This window comes from Bactrocera dorsalis, chromosome 3 (assembly GCF_023373825.1).
Source record: "Bactrocera dorsalis isolate Fly_Bdor chromosome 3, ASM2337382v1, whole genome shotgun sequence".
Classification (NCBI taxonomy): domain Eukaryota; kingdom Metazoa; phylum Arthropoda; class Insecta; order Diptera; family Tephritidae; genus Bactrocera; species Bactrocera dorsalis.
In genome coordinates this window covers 9,251,789-9,270,053 of record NC_064305.1, presented here as the reverse complement: position 1 = coordinate 9,270,053, position 18,265 = coordinate 9,251,789, and the positions used below count along the sequence as shown (strand labels likewise).

At 35.7% G+C, this 18,265-nt stretch overlaps 1 protein-coding gene across 7 annotated transcripts in view; it reads left to right on the top strand.

Moving 5' to 3' along the window:
- The window catches only part of LOC105226929 (neural cell adhesion molecule 2), a 263,927-nt gene that overhangs the window by 181,487 nt on the left and 64,175 nt on the right, over positions 1 to 18,265 (top strand). For all 7 annotated transcript variants that reach the window (XM_049453359.1, XM_049453357.1, XM_049453362.1 and 4 more), the window contains 2 exons: positions 7,122 to 7,325; positions 15,826 to 15,977. In XM_049453359.1, coding sequence (XP_049309316.1) covers positions 7,122 to 7,325; positions 15,826 to 15,977 — 356 coding nt within the window. The remainder of the gene's footprint in view (positions 1 to 7,121; positions 7,326 to 15,825; positions 15,978 to 18,265) is intronic.

Sequence of the window (18,265 nt, the reverse complement as noted above, 5' to 3'; positions counted from 1 at the left end):
AGACGAAGTTTTTCACTCTAATCTGCTGAATCCATATGTACTTACATATATCAGTATATCTACTCAAGTTCCCGGTATATAGTGTAAATATTTGAAATGTATCACCAAGTGAGGGAAAGACAGTTCATAAAACGACCATCTGCCGTAGAGCGGAATCCAGTATTTCGTACAGAGCTCTAGGAAAGTTCCACCAAAAACTGCTGAGCTGTTTATTTAACCAATCAACTAACGGAAACAGCAGCTTTTGTTACTGCCATAACATCAAACATGCTTTTGTGGCACACCATACAATATAGGAGGGGTGGAGTATACTCCGAGTGATGTCGCCACACCCCCCACAAGCACCAGTAATTAGACTGAAAGCTAAGTGATACTTCTGCTTATGCCCAAGCATTTGTTATGCGCGCTTATTTCATGGAAATACTTAGTATCCAAAAAGTAATTTTGCTATTTATCTACGCACATACGCATATGGTATATGGAAATGCATGATTCTTGCGAAATACGAAATACTTAGCAGGAAAATTAAGAAAACAACACTGCGTGGGAAGCCAAAGAAATGAATATGAAGCGAATAATTTATGCAGACGTTCACTCATCATTATGCTGATTGCCGCAAGCTGTCATTATAAGCTCGCATACAGGACAACAGGCACGAAGGAAGACAAACATATATTTATGTATATATATATATAATACATACATACATCTATACATATTTAGATTTATAAGAATTTATGTACTGAAATGGAGAAGAAAGCACGAATTCAATGTGAAGATGTGCAGCTATTTGTTGTTCTAAGTGTTTGTGTGAGTATACACCATATATTGTATTAGGGTAGGTCAAAAACAATTAAATTTATTTTTCGGTTGATATTAGGAAAAATGCTTGATTGACATCACTAGGAAAGGCTCTGCAAGTATAAGCTCTTAATTGTAAGGGGAAGGTCCTCCGCCTTAAAGTTTGCTATAGTTTTCTTATTATCAGAAAGAAAAATTCATATCTCGCTGTCAATTGCTTGCAAAAATATTTCGTTAAAGGTATTTTGTAGGAAATTGATTGCGCTTCAAAAGAGGCCTAAAAGAAATTTTTCGTAAACCTAACCGTTAAAAGATATTTACGGTTAAAATTCGATTAATTTAACGAAGGAAAAAATTTTATTATTAATTTTACAATTGCCTGAAAAGTGCAAAATGAAGAGAAAAAACATTTTTTTTGACCCACACTAATACATATACGTGTATATGTGTATCTATCCACTCCTGTAAGTATGTTCAAAATCCCGTTGGTATGGCAATGGAGAAAAATTGACTCGCATAAAAGGAGTGTAATGCTTTAATGCTGATGAGAGCGCAGAGCAGCGATGCGGGGGGCGGAAAGAAAATGAAATATTAAGAAAAAGCTAATGTCAAGATGCCACCGCACACAGTGTGCCACACACTTGAAACGCATAAGTGGAGTGGTACACTCATGCGAAACACTCGAAGCACGAAGCCCAGGATATGCAGCAATGGCATAACATCAATAAGCGCGGAGAGCAGCCAGAAAAAAAAGAAGAAAGAAAACAAAACAAAAAAATCAAAAGAAGCAAAACAAAGCAAAAAAAAAAAGTCGAAAAAGCAAAAAAAAACAAAAAAAAAGACAAGAGCGCAAAAATATCGAAAAAGCAAAATAAAGCAAAAAAGACAAGAAAGCGAAACAAAAAAAGAAAACGAAAGCAGGAATTAACGGCGGGTGGGCACCACCGCGCAAAACAAATCGACAGACACGGCGACGCGGAAACAGCGTGGCGGCGACCCAGTTGCCAATTTACTCTAAGAGCGTGAGCGGGTTGGGAAAGAATTGAATAATTAGAAAAAATGCGAAATGTGTGAAGCAGAGTGGGGGAGAGTGCGGCAAATCGCATACAATATTGGCGGGTGGCGACAAAAGTCGGTAAGGCAACAGACGCATTGCTACAATGGCAGCCAGTGAAGTGTGCACAGCGATAGCAGCGCGCTGCTGATGATTATGATGACAATGCTGATGGGTATGATGGGTATGACGGTGATGTTTATAATGGTGAGCTAGAATAATATGGCATAACAAGCACAACCGTATCGGTGGCAATGTCAATTTGTGTTTATGACGCCACAATAAGCGCAGTTACTCATATGTAATACATATGTAGCTAAGAAAATAATATTTAGCATTATAAATAAACATATTTTATGCGTGTGCTCTTCATTTGCTTGTCTAAAGGTATCTGTTTCACAAAAATTTTTCTAAAAGAAAATGTAGTCGCATATATATGTATGTATGTATATTGTATGCAGAAAAGACGCGTGTTCAGGTAGTCACCTGTCAACCTAACCATTATTTTATTAATAACATGATGAAGGAAATGGCAAAGCCACCATTGTGACGTCTGATGAGCGCTTGGCAACTGTGCGCTTTCCATATATTTTCCATATTTCCATATTGTTCACTGCTAACCTGATCCAGCAGATAATAATAGTATTCTTCAATAATAATTTAAGTCCACTCCAGATAATGTTAGCATATCTCCCCTCCTTCCTCCATCATTTTTTGTATTATTGTCCAAACTAGTGGACCTTATATTGGGTGCCTTGCACTTTTTCAGGATGGCACTCTTCCTGTTAGTCAGCAATTGAAATTTCTCGTGCTTAAATTGGTTTCATACGACGAATATAGCACGATTAACCGAGAACTTAGGTTAGGTTAAGCCGAGGACACAATAGACCATAGGTCGCAGTGCAAAACTCAATTATTTTCTATTTTCTAGATTTGGCCTCGAATAGTCTTACTGACCTAGTTAGAGACTGCCCAGAACATCTATTTGTGGATCATAGAGACTACCATATAGGTGCAAAGCGCTTAAAGCCGGCCATAAATTGAACCTGCTAAAATATACTCCCTTTTATTATTGGGTGTGTTTTTTTTTTAATTGGCGGTTCCCAAACCCAGCGCACAACCTTGGGGATGTGTGTTTCCTCTTTTCACTTAAGCTTGCCTTCATACAGCTAATTTTTAGCTTTCCAGAGTATTATTGGTCTAAGACCGGAAGTCGTGAGCAGCTTGAGCCATATGCAAAAGAATCGTTTCTGGCCACACCCAAATGAATGGCGCACAGAGAACTTTTCTTAGTTGCATAAGTTGGTTTACACGGCTTCATCCTTCTATCTTTCTTAACGCAGTCGATGGAACGATGAGCTGTATGAAATATACGATGAAATTGGCAGAGTTTAGCGAATTAAGAGACAGCGGCTACACTAGCTGGGCCACGTCGTCCGAATCGAGGAAAGCACTACAGCGCTCGCTGAAAGTATATGACGGAAGGAAGCAGAGGAAGAACTCCCTTCCGTTGGAAAGATCAGGTGGAGAAGGACTTGGCTACACTTGGATTGGTGGTCTTCTGTAAACTTAGCAATAGCCGCTTAGACGGAAGAAGAAGAGTCACCTCAGCCATCGTCTTGTTTGTAAAACCTTAATCTGCTGAAAGTTTGACAGAGAAGGAGCAAGTATCTGGATGTTTTATCCTCATCTTGCACGCTGTAACTTTGACAAGTTGCGTTCTCCAAAATCTTTAGGCTCAACAAGTCAGTCGAATGAGTAATGTGCAGTTAGGACAACCTAACCTTCCGGCCATGTGAATTTCGCTAAAAGCTAGTAGTTTCATGAATCCGGACTGGTACTGGTGTTATGGACCCGAGTACATAAATCTGTGGTATTTTTTATTTTCATTTCATGCATGCTTCTTCTAGGCACTACTGTTAGCACTGTGAGTAGTGCGCCATTAGTATTTTGCTTCTGACACGATATTGATCCAAGGTTAAATTAGGTATCGATGAATATAATAATCGCCAGAGATATTTTTGCTTTGCGCTACTTCATACATATCAGCTTTTATGAAACCGAAAAATCAGGCTTCCTCTTGTATATTTCCGAAAAATTTAGCAAGTCGGTTATTGGTATATTTTATTTTAATGCATTGGTAGTCCTTAAAGTACTAATAAATTTTCATATGGTGGGATCGCAACTAGATTACAATAAAGATTTTAAATTTTGTGTTATAAAATTTATATGGATTTTCAATTTTTATTATTCGCCTAAATGTAGGCAACAAATCCTCTTAAATGCGAAAAAATTATAGTTTGAGTGTTAATTTCTGAAGTTTAGCGTCTCGACTATAAAAGCCAGATGTTTAATACTCAAAAATACCTACTAAGATACAAACAGACTGCCAAAGGTGTGGACCCATTCGGGCATTCGGTAGGTAAAAGCCTTTTTTAGCAGCGTGTCCCAAAAATATTTTTAGCAATTGCTTTGTGCTACTACAACAGCAACCATTAACATATACCCAAGCATTCGCAAATCCGATAGCCTTTTGGTGGCACCGAAAACCAACAAAAAATTAAAGATTCACAATCAATTTTCCTACAGGGCTTGTGCGTACTTACATAGTAATACATTTCAATGCATTGTCAGTACATACTACACTTCTGACACCACACGCGCTGCATATTAAGCATCCATTTGAACTTTTATCTGTTGGTAATTAATTACATTTGCTATTCCATCAAAGCGTTCACGTTATTCGATAGCCATAAAAGGCAATTTCAAAGCGAGCAATAAAGTGCAGGGTATAAACAGGTTGTCAAATGTTTCATTTCCTTAAAAGTATGAGCAATGATAGCTCATAAAATTAGCTAAGGTGGTGTCGAGGGAGGGAAAAAAGTACAAACTCAAGTGGTTTGTTCGCCTGAAAGTCACTATAAGATTATTTTAGACTTTGTGGAAATGAAAATCACACTTAGAGAAGTGCCAGGTAGCACTACGCTTTGCAAAATTAATGTTTTTGTATTTATTTGTCAACTTTTGACCAAAATTATCGATTTTTGTTAAAATTTCCCTTCCTTTCACATTAACACATATGCCCTCATTTCTCGACAACTTTCTGCAGAAACACTCCCCCAACTAATTAATCACCAAAATACACATACAGGAAGTATTAACAGCATTTTTATTAATACCATTTTTTAAGTGCGATAATTAAAGCCACATGTGGCAAGCACGTGATATGCATTTTCGTATAGCCATACCACAACCCACCGCACCCCGCTGACACCCAGCGTGTGAGTAACATGTGTATATATTTACACACCACCAATTGATTCCCCAGTGTATGAGTCCCTCGCACACAATTTTATACATTAAATATAATAAATGTAGAAAGTTGTGGGCGGCACTTTGAATGTCCCTCGCGCGCTTAGGCAATTATAAAATTAATTCTCAACACAAGTAAGGCGCTTAATCTAACACAACACATTGCCACACACACGCACACTATGAAAAATATATACGAAGTTCGCTTTCAAAGTCACACCAAGCACAAACAGCGTGAGTTTTGGCTGGGTACGGTGGCGTATGCGCAACTTTAATGCCATTTTAATATGCGACAGCAACAACTCGCGAATTATTTATTACCTGCAAATGCAACGCATTAATTTGGCCGAAATTTTTTGGAGACAAGCGCATTTGGGAGATATTTTTGTTTGTAGAATTCGATGTGTGTTGTTTATATGCGTGTATACTGAGTAGATATATATGCAGTTGAAATTATTTATAGAGCGAACTTTGTGTTGAGTGACGTCAAATTTCGATTGCAGAGACAAGTGCTGAGGCCTTAGGCTGGTCTTAAGCCAATTCAAGCCAAAACATTTCAGCTACAAGCGCTTCCTTTAGACTTTTACTGAGCCTAATGCCCTATAGACAAGACTAATAACCATTAGAAGTGGAATTGAGAAATTAGGCGAAAATAAAAATAAGTAAAATTCTTTAGTGCAGAAAATGTGTGCAATACAGTCAACTCTGAAGTCAAAAAGCTAAAAATAAAATTCTAAATACTGAAGGGCGCTAAAAATAATATGCTTAAAGCTAAAGAGCCTCTAAAGGAAACATATTTAGGAAAAGCTGTATCACCGAGCAGCTAAAAATATAACAAAATTACATTTAAACTCAATAAAAATTGAGTTTTCGCGGAAATAAATAATCTCTAAAGCACAAAGTGGATTACAGACGTGGTCTGTCAATGGAATTATGCCTTAAAAGTTTAAGCTTTTCGATAAATTCTTAAAATAGAACCATAATTGAAACAGCAAACTGAAGATAGCTATGAAATTCACGCTATCTAACAGCAAGTTCAAATATTCGCCTAAATGTAGGCAACATTCTTTTTTTGCCTTAATGTTGGCAATGTATCTTTCTTGAAAACCACCCACTTTGAATTTTCAATATTCTCCTAGTTGTACGCTATATGCTTTTCTGAGAGCCAAATACTACAATTTAGCATTTTAGATATTCGCCTAGATGTAGGCAACACATCTTCTTTGAAAGCCAAGTTTATGAATTTTGATGAATAATTTCGGTGATAGAAATATAACTATATCTTGACTTTCCTAAAAAATGTATACATTTCTCAGCGTAGTTCTATGTTCTATATAAATTTAGCTTAACTTCTAGGCATTCCCAACATTTTTCTACTACAACTAACTTCCTTACACAGGCTTTCATCAACTGCGTCTCGAAATTTATTCGCTGTGTTGTCATATACTCGTTTGCTTTCTCACATTACTCTAGCCTTTGGACTTAAGCGCTCAAGTCACACCACTTAAGTCCACACAGTGTGTACAAATATGACGAGCACGAATGCTAACAAAAGCAGCAAGCAAGCAAGAAAGAAAAACACTTAAGCTTTCAAACTCCCGCCATTCAAGTCACCCATTTCATTGTCTCTACAATCTGTGCGCATTCATGTCTCTCCATTGGCAACTAATTTTCTAACGCAAACCCATCCATATCTAGCAGCGCCACTCATTTTCAGCGCTACTTCCCGCCTACTCTCTGCCCTCACACTCGCACACTTAATCCTTTGATTTGCTCTACTCATTTATATAACTGCAATTTTTTCACATTTCTTCTACGCTTGATTGCGCTATATACATATGTATGTATGTGCTTGTGTGTATATAAATATATATTTTTTCTACAACTTTCAAGTGCTTTTCGCCCACACTGTCACTTACTTATCGAGTTTTCAAACATTTTTCTTTATTTGCAGGACGACCGCAACCGAGAGTCACCTGGTGGAATGGCAACAAAGAGATCGACCAATCCTCGCATTCATTGTCAGATCGGCGTGTCGGCAATATACTGACGCTGGGCAAACTGACACGTGAGAATCTACACATGCAGCTTACCTGTCAAGCGGCCAACAACAATTTGACGACGCCAATTACCAGCACCGTTACCCTTGACTTGAATCGTAAGTGTTGATATGAGTGCTACGTACATATGTATATTGGTGGAGATAGAAAGAAAAAAAAACGCAAACACATTTTTACACATACAGGGTTGCATTTCACTACATTAGGGTGGTACTTAAAAATCGTAGGATATGATTCCTTACAGTATTATGTCCACAACTGATGACAACGGAAGCAAATATATATATCTCAGGCTTGTTCTGTTGGGGTCAAAGTTTAAAATAACAGTAAATTTAATTTATTTGCACCTTGACCTCGTTGGTACGCGTTTAATAGCATTTATTTGAAACACAAATTTTTTGATTACTTTTTACTAAATACATGCGAAAAAATTATTTTTTCAATTATAAAAAAATCATTTTAAATTAAAAAAAAAAAAATATTTTCAATAAAAAAAATATTCAATAAATTTTTTTTCTAATAAAAAATAATTTAAATTTTCAATGAAAATTAATTTTTTCAATAAATTTTTTACTAAATTAAAAAAAAAACGTGCTCAATTTAAAAGAAAAAAATGTTCAATAAAATTTTTTTTTAATAAAAAATAATTTAAATTTTCAATAAAAAATAATTTTTTTCAATTTATAAAAAAAACAAAAAAAATATTGATTAAACATTTTTTTTAACAAAAAATAATTTCAATTTTCAAAAAAAAAATTTTTTTCTTTCAATTTTAAAAATATTTTTCAACTTAATTACCACCCTAGTGTTTAAACTTTTTCTAGACAAACAGCTAGCGGCGGTATGCACAAGCAAAAAGAATTGCCGGTGTCACTCGCCAACATTGAAGATAGACAGTTAAGCCTTCACATGTCACATATACATGCATGCATGTGTGTGCAAGTGTTTGCGTATACTGCGAATTCATTAGAACACCTTAGGACTTTGAGAAGTAGCAATGACAGAAATATGTGCAGGAAGCGTGTGTGCGTTGCGGAAAAGTATGAAAAATGTCTAGTGACCATGATTTATTTGATTTGCACCCTCAACCAGCAATCGTCTAAGCACGTACACTTCACTTGCCGGCGTTCGTGCCGATTTCTGCAGTGCAAAGCATACTATATGTGATTGTATGTGTGAATATACATATATGCGCGTGTGTGTGTTATATTCAGGTGAGTCAGCACATATTCATTTTCGAAATGTGGCAGCCAACTTGTGTGGAAATTAAACGCATTTTTTCGTATCAAGAATTTTTTACTCCTCTTTGCCATTGTTGCTTTCGACTACAAGTAACTCAAATTCTTAATTCGCATTTTTTTACTTAAATTGCGTAATAAGTATGAGTTATAGTGCTATCTGCATTGACTGTAAATTTGGAAATTATTTATTGTTGAAAATGTAGTCGGTTTACCAGAGGCAAGGCGTGTAATTGCTACAGAGAGCTGAAGTTGAAAAAATAACAAGTAAGAACCGTTATAAAAGATTACAACACCATGTTCGTGCATATATGAGGTTGAAGGAAGGTAATATAATCATATATAATAAATTTAACTGATTAATACCAACAGACCTCGACGACTACATGACAGACATAACCCCAAAAAGCTCATATAATAGCAATTAGCGTCCTCAAAATCGATCAAAATCGAGCCAAATATTATTTTAAATATTTTTTTGCTAATTTAGATCAATTTGCCTCAAAGGAATATCTGCGGGTTGTTGTCCTTACTCTAAATTTTGCTTCATTTAACTATACGGGTTCTTGTCGAGGCTGTAAATTTGGTTGTTTGCTTTGATAAGACAACAATCAGGTGATGAATTTTAAGCACTGTTAAACATTTTATACATACATAATAAAGAAGAGGAAGAAGTATATTAACTAATGGTTAAACCAGCAGCCGGCTGCGTGATAGGCAAAATTGTTTCTGAATTATAGTCTTATTGTAGTAAATTAATTTGGCTTTGCGAAAAGGCTATTAAACTGATGTTTGAACTTTCAGCAGAGTCAGAAGAATAGCTCACTTTAAATCACTGTAAGCTTCTACACTCTGAATATAACTAAAGCTATAGCTACCTCGATGAACTAAGATCTCGAGCTTGGCAAACACCAGTTTTTCAAAGAATCATAAAAATTGCTGGTCTTTTTTACGACGAACCCAAAGTAAGAACCATACCTTTAACACGAATAATCAGGCAGTTTTGAATATTTTATATCATCTATTGAAAATTACTACAAAAATCAGTAGAAATTCAGCAAAGTATTTGCTTTGCCACGTCTGAAAACTCAATCTCTCTGGCGCTGCAAAAGACAAGCCGAATTTTTATCTGAATTAATTCGAAAGCAAAAACTAATTATAAATCCGGGACGTTAGGTTTGTTGATGCTAACCCAGAAATCAGATTCTCGCTGAAACTAGGTCATGCTAACGGGGCATGGGCTTCTGAAAGCATTTTTGCATTAGAAACACCTTTCTGCTAGATCGGGGTGCTTGCGTAGAGTGCCGGTTGACGATTGGGTGCATATTATTGCAGAATGCACGATGTACTCGGACATTAGGGATCTGGGTGATATGAAGATTAGCTGGAATGATGAACGTTGAGATTATAGCGGTGTCATCTACACAAGTCGGAATGCCGAACAGTTTGGGTTGTTTGCGCGTGAATTACTTAGGCAGCGAAGGCGATTCACTGGATGTTGGGGTAAGTTTCTTGTGTGCATGGTGTCTGGGTGAAATTTGCGTAAGGGGTACAATACCTGGTCACCAGTGCAGAGCAATGTGGAAGCTCAACTGGTAGTAATTTCGGCTACAAGGTCTGAACGGAGACTTGATTCTGGTAGCTCGAGGAGCAGAAGTCTTCGGAGTTCACTCCAAACAACTCATGCGGACTGGCCTCTCGGGGAGTATCTTATGGGTTATGGTTTAACCTTGAATGCGGTAATAACTGATCGCAACCCGGTTGCCGGACCCAAAGAACTGCAGAGATTTTAGTTAGGCCTGGGTTAATGGGTCCATTCCACATTGTCACTTTGTACTCAAAAATGGCTGGCAATTTCTGCGGCCTAATATTCCAGCTCATATTATTTTTTGACATGCTTTCCCAGTGCTTACTACTGACTTCTGCATCAGACTTTAGGTTTTTACTTGCTCTTCTGGAACTCTCGCTCTCTTTTAGACGTTGAAGTTTTGCTTTTTGCTTAACCTCTTGGATATGTTTTCCATATTTGTTATAGAGTTTTAATCGCAACAAAATTTGTACAAAACCAAGGATGTTCAGAGAACTGATTCCAATTTTTCAAAAACCGAGGTTGGTATTAAGCGCTAAAGAAAAGTCGGCGGCAGTACCTAGATAGAAACTATGTAATTTAATAAAAAAACTAATTAAGACATGCACGTAATGACCAGAGCTTACTTTTCAAGCCTCATATTAGCTACCAGATCATTCTGATATTACACAGTTTGAGACTGCAACTGATTTCGAGGCAGTCAGTTTGTAATAAAAGAACAAGATGGATTTGATTGCATGCGAAAAAGATTTAAGAGGGGAAAAAAACAGAATATACCGTCTTAAGAAAGTGACAACTGATATAAGTATATGAAGAGATCTCAGTGCGACAAAGCAAGAGCGCAAAACGCTTCAATTTTAAAGGTCTCCCAAAATTATGCTTCGACCTCACACTGTTAAACCAACCTACTGAACTCACACAAGCCTAAGCTTATCAGTGTGCTATAGTTACAGAGTGCAGGCTTGGCAGAAATAGCAGAATTTCATCAAAAATCCACATGAGTTAGTTACAAATATGTCTTTTTCAACAACATATTTCCTACATAAGTTTCCAATCATACTTGTGCCACTCAAAAAACAGCGAATTCTAAAAACTTATTTTTACACTTTATTAATTAGACGATTGTACATATACTATGTATATGAAGCGATAACCAGAACTCAGCAAAACAAGCTGAATTTATCACTTTTTTGCATGCATCTATTATTTTGCTGAAATCATATGTGTTTATTTATGCGAAATCCACTGACAGCATACAATTCAAGCCGCAAATGTGGTTACAGAGCAAAATAATATTATCAGCTGGACTCGAACGGCAGCAGCAACTCAATTAACTGTCACATTTTAATTGCCACAGAGGCGTGCGGAAAACAAAAACAATAACATAAAACATGCAGCAAGTATTTGTTAAATCGCAGTCAATTTAATGATGACCGAAAACAGACAATGTAAATACAGTGGCGTGTAAATATATAGTAGTGAAAATGTTTTTTTGGTGAAACGATTTTTGGGAATTTAGTAATATTTTAGCAGGGTTTTGTCTGGGTAAATGAAATAAAATGCTCATCATAAATTACTACTAGCCGAAGAGGGCTTTAAGTTGTTGGTATTCGTTGAAAAAGAGGACTCGGTAGAAAACATTCAAGGATTTTAGCAACGAAGCCCTTAGATTCAAATTCGCTGATCTCGTTACGTACTGATTTGAAAATTCTTAAAGAAGATCCGAAAAATTATATATGTATATAAATGATCAGTATAACGAGCTAAGTCGATTCAGCGAAGTACAACTCTCCATATGTGCTGTCTGTTTATACGCGAACTAGTCCATCAGTTTTTGAGATATTGGTCTGAAATTGTTCACACGTCTTTTTATTCCAAAGGAGTTGCTTATATGTCAGAGCCGCCGTTATCGGATCACTATAGCATATAGCTGCCATACAAACTGAACGATCGAAATCTAGTCCTTGTATGAAACATTTTTTCATTTGATGAGATATCTTAACAAAATTTCACACAGATTATTTTATAAGACAGTGCTACGATCGCCGAAGAATTTACTTGGATCGAACGTCTGCAGCATATAGCTGCCATACAAACTGAACGATAAAAAACAAGTTCTTGTATGGACAACTTTTTCGTTTGATAAGATATCTTCAGGAAATTTGGTACAGATAATTCTGTAAGATAATTCTGAAAACATTTTTTTGTTCGCGTCACTACAGCATATAGCTGCCATATAAACCAACTGATCAAGAAAAAGCCCTTTTTATACCCTGTTATTCCATAAAAATTTTTTCTGTGAAGAGTATTCTAGCTTTGAGGTAACCAGTGTTGTTCCAAACTAGAGTTTTAAATATACATAACTCCCACTCTTAAAAGCCCTATCGACAATTTGTTGAGTCCATCGCTTCAGTCTGGCGACACGACAAATAACACTCTTGCTGACACTTTGCACGGCATTGTGCACAAATAACAACAACACAGGCACAATTTGCATATAAAAATGTATGTTTGCGAATGAAAATAACAGTACATTGGCGAGTACTTCAAAGCTCTCGACATGCACGAAGTTGTCAATGCAATGCAGATACAAACACACTCACCCATAATCAAAGTGCCAGCCACAACATCATTGTGTGGCAAGGCCGTTGAGTGGTTGGGGTTATCGATATGAGGTGTAAATGTGGCGGTTGTACATATATATATGTATATGTATGTGTGTGTATTCGTTTTAAGTCTTTACGTGATTTTTAAGTTGGTCATATTTATGGAAGAGCTTTTCATTTTTTTTTTGCTTTTTTCTTGTTCAATTGGAGTATACTTCACTTCCATGAGCAAGTATATATACGAGTATGTATATATGCATGTAGATATGTATAAAAAGAGCTGCAACAACGACGTTTAATATTTGAACCTCATTAAAACAACTTACAGTCTACCTAAATCGCTCTGCTACATCATCTTCATCCTACCAAACTCCATTACATCCAATAAAACCAAGGTCCGCCCAACAAAAAGTGAAATGCAAATGCAAAACGCGCGTAAATAAAAAAAAAAACGCATTGCAATAATGCAATTAAGGTTAATTGCACGTGCCGAATTAAGTGCGGCGGCAACAACAACAAAAACAACCACTAAAATTCGCGCTTGTAAAGGCACAAGAGCACTTGAGGCGAAAACAAACAGCTCGCACAATTGTCACATCATTATCGCGATGCGGTTCTTTTCCATTATTATTTTACACTTTTTTCCTGCATTGTTTTTATTTTTGTTGTTTTTTCATAAATAAGCGTTGTTTGCAATATTGCTGTCACTTAAATTGCGTGTTGCACGCTCTTCAAGTTGTTGTTGCAAGCACAAATATTTCGAGCGTGCACTTAAACTGACAGCCGGTCAGCTATGTACTAGGAAACGCTGTATATATGTGATGATATATATACATCTATATATGTATATACATGTTTGCACAACAACAACAACAACCCATAGGCTGTCAGCAAAAAATGCTGAGTGAAAATAATGATGACTGCTAACGAAGTCCGCAGGCTTATGATAGACACCGCCAGACGCTTCGATGGCAGTAATTTTGCGCCATTATGCCAGACTTCATAGCAACAATCGGCACTTCCTTCATTTTGCAAGTGTTGTTTGCTGAAATGTACTGTACAGTGTCTTAGTTTGGGTAGTGTGAGAAGTAATTACTATACAAAAAGATATATATTTATTAAATAATATTATCAGAAAATTTTATCAAAATTTAAACAAAATATATCGACATTTATTATAAATTTATCGAAAGTATATCGAAAAATATAGATTCGTTATCGGCTATAACAAAAAATTATCGAGTATTTATCGGAGATATATCGAAAGTATACCGAAAAATTACTTTTAATTATCGGCTATAACGAAAAAGTATCGAATTTTTTCGGAAGTGTATCGAAAAATGTTGATTAATTGATGTAGTATTGAATATCGACCATTTATAAAGAAATATTGATTCATTGAAAGCTATATATATCGAAAAATCATGGACTACTTCTCTAATTACTTCGAAAAAGTAGAGATTTTTAAGGAGAAATATATCAAAAATATCGATAAAAATGTCTAAAAATATCGATTAATGAACAGCTACATATGTATGTATACATATATATCTAAATGTTCTCCATTATTTATTATTTAATTATCGGTTAAATAGGAAAAATATCGATTATTTATAAAAAAATAACCGAAAATATCTAAAACTTACCAGAAGTGTATCGAAAACTATTGATTAATTATCCGATATATTGAAAAATTTATCGATTATTTATCGGAATTACGTCAAAGAATTATTGATTTTTGATAATTTATCATAGTCCAAAGTTATTAGCTATGTATATCGAAAAGTTCTCCATTTTTTATTAATTAATTAACAGCTAAATCGAAAAATTATCGATTATTTATGAGAAATATATGTATGTATATCGAAAATTTCGAAAATTTATCAGAAATATGTCGAAAAATGTTGACTAACTATTCCCTATTTCCAAAACCTATCGATCAGTTGCTTTAAAGATATCAAAGATATAGACAACTTATCGGAAATATGTCTGAGAATTATTGAAACGATAGCTTTAATACCCTAACGCTTTTTTATTTCGAAGCGTCAGCGTTGTATTTATACGAAGGGAAAATGTATTGCATATTTCTGAAGATTTATCGAAAAACCTGGTTAGGTTTGGTAAAAATATATTTAAACAAAAACCAGAAAGGGATTTATGCGTGCGGAAAGTTACTTGCTTCTGATGGTAACCGAGAATTTGCTGATGATTTATCGAAAATATATCCTAAATTTATCGAGAATTTATCGATTTTTTTTATATTTATGCTTGCGGAAAATTATTTGATTTTTATAGCTCAACAAATATTTATCGAAAATTTATCGCACATTTATCGGGAATTTATCGATTTTTTATTTTTATGCTTGCGGAAATTTACTTGTTTCTTATAGTACAACGAGTATTTATCCATTATTTATCGAAAATATTTCGCACATTTATCGAGAACTTATCGAAATTATTTTTTTACCATATTTTGGTTATTCTGGTTAGTGGAAGTAACGTTGAAATTATATGCCTTACAAACGTTAATATCTTTTATGGCTTTATTCTGGTAAGTTTTTAAATGCTGCAACACACATATGCACCACAGTGCGTTGCCGCAACAGAGTTAAACGAAAAAGTAAATCACTAAAAAAAATAAATAAAAATTTAAAATGGACAATAAACCCTCCCTCGCAGCAACAATAACAGAAAAAATCTCAGCATTTTAAAAAAGTCGACCATGATTGGTGCATATATATGTATATACTATATTTATCGAGTGACTACCAACTGGCAACTCGCCTGCTTCACTCTCGAAGTGGCGCGTTTGATTTTATTGTAGCGTGAAATTATTTTGTTGCGACGCGTTGGCGCGTAATTCTTTTTTATTGGCGTAATTATTTGTGATTGCACAGCAGCAGGGTTCACACCCACGAGCTGTGGGGTACAACCAAGCACTAGGCTGCCTGGTCACTTCCGCTTTTCGGCTTTGCCGACTGCTCCGCCAATTCTGCGTTTTGCTATTACACTCACTTTCAACTCGCACACTCCAACGTTTACACACACATATTTATATACTTCCAGTGAAATGTTAAATTTTTCCCACTTGTATACATAGCATTTGCCACTCATTTGGTATTTATTTTCTTTTCATTGCTCAAAAACACCGCCATTGCTGACATAGTGCGCCCCTTGATTGTGAAATTGGATGGCGAAAATCGGCCACTGTCCGCCGATCACTCGTATCAGCTGCATTGTAATGTTATCGGCTCGCGACCGGCGCCGACGATTACCTGGTGGAAGGGCAGCACACCTATGAAGAATACACACGAAGTGGTGAGTAGTGAATTTATTTTAGTTTATTATAATATTTGAATATAATATTAATTATACAAGTATATACGCCTTGAATATACACATTATCTATAGTTTTCACATTCACGTATTTTTCATAACTTAATGTCTATTGAAATAATAAAATTTTTCTAAAGCTTATATTCGATTTTTTTAAATAAAACCCTTAAGCTTACCACCATCTCAGTTTAGTAAGTAAAATTTTATTTGGAGTTCTCTATATTCTGCAAAATTAGGTAAAGGGTGATCCATTTCGAGGTTCCCCAGTTTTTTGACTTTAGAATTTACATATGCTCATAGGTCTAAGGGTGTGACACCACTCGATCTTGGTGACCAATCGACCGGCCCTTAACGTGAAATTATCTGCTCTATGAAGTGTTCTTTCAATAAATTCATTGATTTATGGGAAATCTAATCTTGCCAATATCCCATGCTTCAATTCAAATAGTCGCCATTGACGGTTACATTTTCACCTCAGCATAATTTTTGACGAAATATGGACCGTTGATTCCACTAGTCCACAAACCACACCAAGTTATTTTTTTGGATGAAATGGCTGCTCTAGAATCCGTTCAGGTTATTCTTTGTCCCAAATACGACAATTTTGCTTGTTTATGTCACCATTGAATCAGTAGTGGGCCTCAGCGCTGAACAAAATTTGGCTCGAAAACGTCGGATCTTCTTGGAACTTTTCAAGACACGGTTCAAGCGTGAAAAATAGAATGAAATAGATATTATATTATGAATTTATAAGCAACGCTCCTTAAAATTATTTGAAAATCACTTTATTTTCAGAGCGCAGTGTATATGACTTGGATAAAATAGTTTTGAGCAGATAGTGCTTATTAGTAGTCCACTACGGAAGAAAGTCTCCGAACTTACAATAATATCGTTGGTTGAATAACATAAAAACTATTTTCTGTTTCTTTTCGGAAGAAAGTTCGGAGACCAACAAGATTATTGGAAGAATAGCGGGTGCCGAACCAGGCTAACGATCTTTAGATGGCGGAATTGTGTCTTGGCTATTACATTTTAAATAGTTGTTAACAAAGATAGCCACTTATCGGGAATTTTTTACCAAATCATGTAAAGAAATGTCAACTGGCCATCTATATCTTAAGAATTAGTAATTTTAAGGACTTCTGATGATAAATTACCTGCGACTAAGCAGTAAGGAACCTGCATCGCGAAATAAGGCTGAGATGGGAAAGTTGTAGCGAAATTGGTTATCCATCTGCGTCTTGTAAAGAAAAGTTTAAGGAGGGTTATATAGAGAGTTTGCTCTATAGGCGAAACTCCATCGTCAAGTTATGTCAAAATACCGCCAAGTTTATTAACTTTTCTCATTTATTTACTGGAAATAAAAGTTATCTACCTTTAAAACTGCATCCATTTTCCAGAAATATTATTTTCAACGACAAATTCGATTAAATTCAAGGCTATTCAAATACAAAGTGCACTAACTCCTTAAATAAAAGCATAAAAACTGCCATATTCGGCAAATAAATGGCTTCTAGTGAGAATATATGATGATTTTTTCACATAAAACGCCCTCAACCCCCACAAAAGTACTGTTACTTCTATTGCCAGAATTTTTTAATACCAAAATATTCACAGTTATTTTCCACATGAATAAAAATCAAACGCAACCGCACATTTGACACTTCCTACAGAATACTTCCACGAAAGAATATGCGATTACTAATACAAATGCAAATGGGACACACTTCAAGCTAAGTATGGCATATTGGGCTGGAGTAAGTGCTATAAATTTGAATTCTCCGGACGGCAAGAAAGCGTGCAGAAAAAGAGTAGAATTCAAATCGGAGGATTCCAATCGAAATGTGTCATATTCGCTTCGCAGCAAACATATCAGCTACATTTCGGCGCTACTGCCATTACAACAACTACAAATAAATTTGGGTTTCGTGTGTGTAACGCTTAGAGTGTTGCCAGCATTTGCATATTTTAATATGTTTTTCCAATTTTTGAGTAGACTACTAGAGGAAGCTGAGGAACTGGCTGAAGGGAAATATAGAGAGGAAGTGTGAGAGAGTGAACACGTTTTTGCATTGCTTTTACATTTTTTTTTTTACTTTTTGTCTACTTCTCACTGTCTGTTGGTTAACTTACTATGGTTGCCTCGAGACTCCTGCCGCAGGCGTCTAGTAATAGCTAGCGTCGCGCTGCGAAAGTTTCTGTTGCTTTTGTCAACAAAATTTGCGTTGCATGTTTGAGTTGTCATTTTAGGTGAAATTTCGCTGCATTGA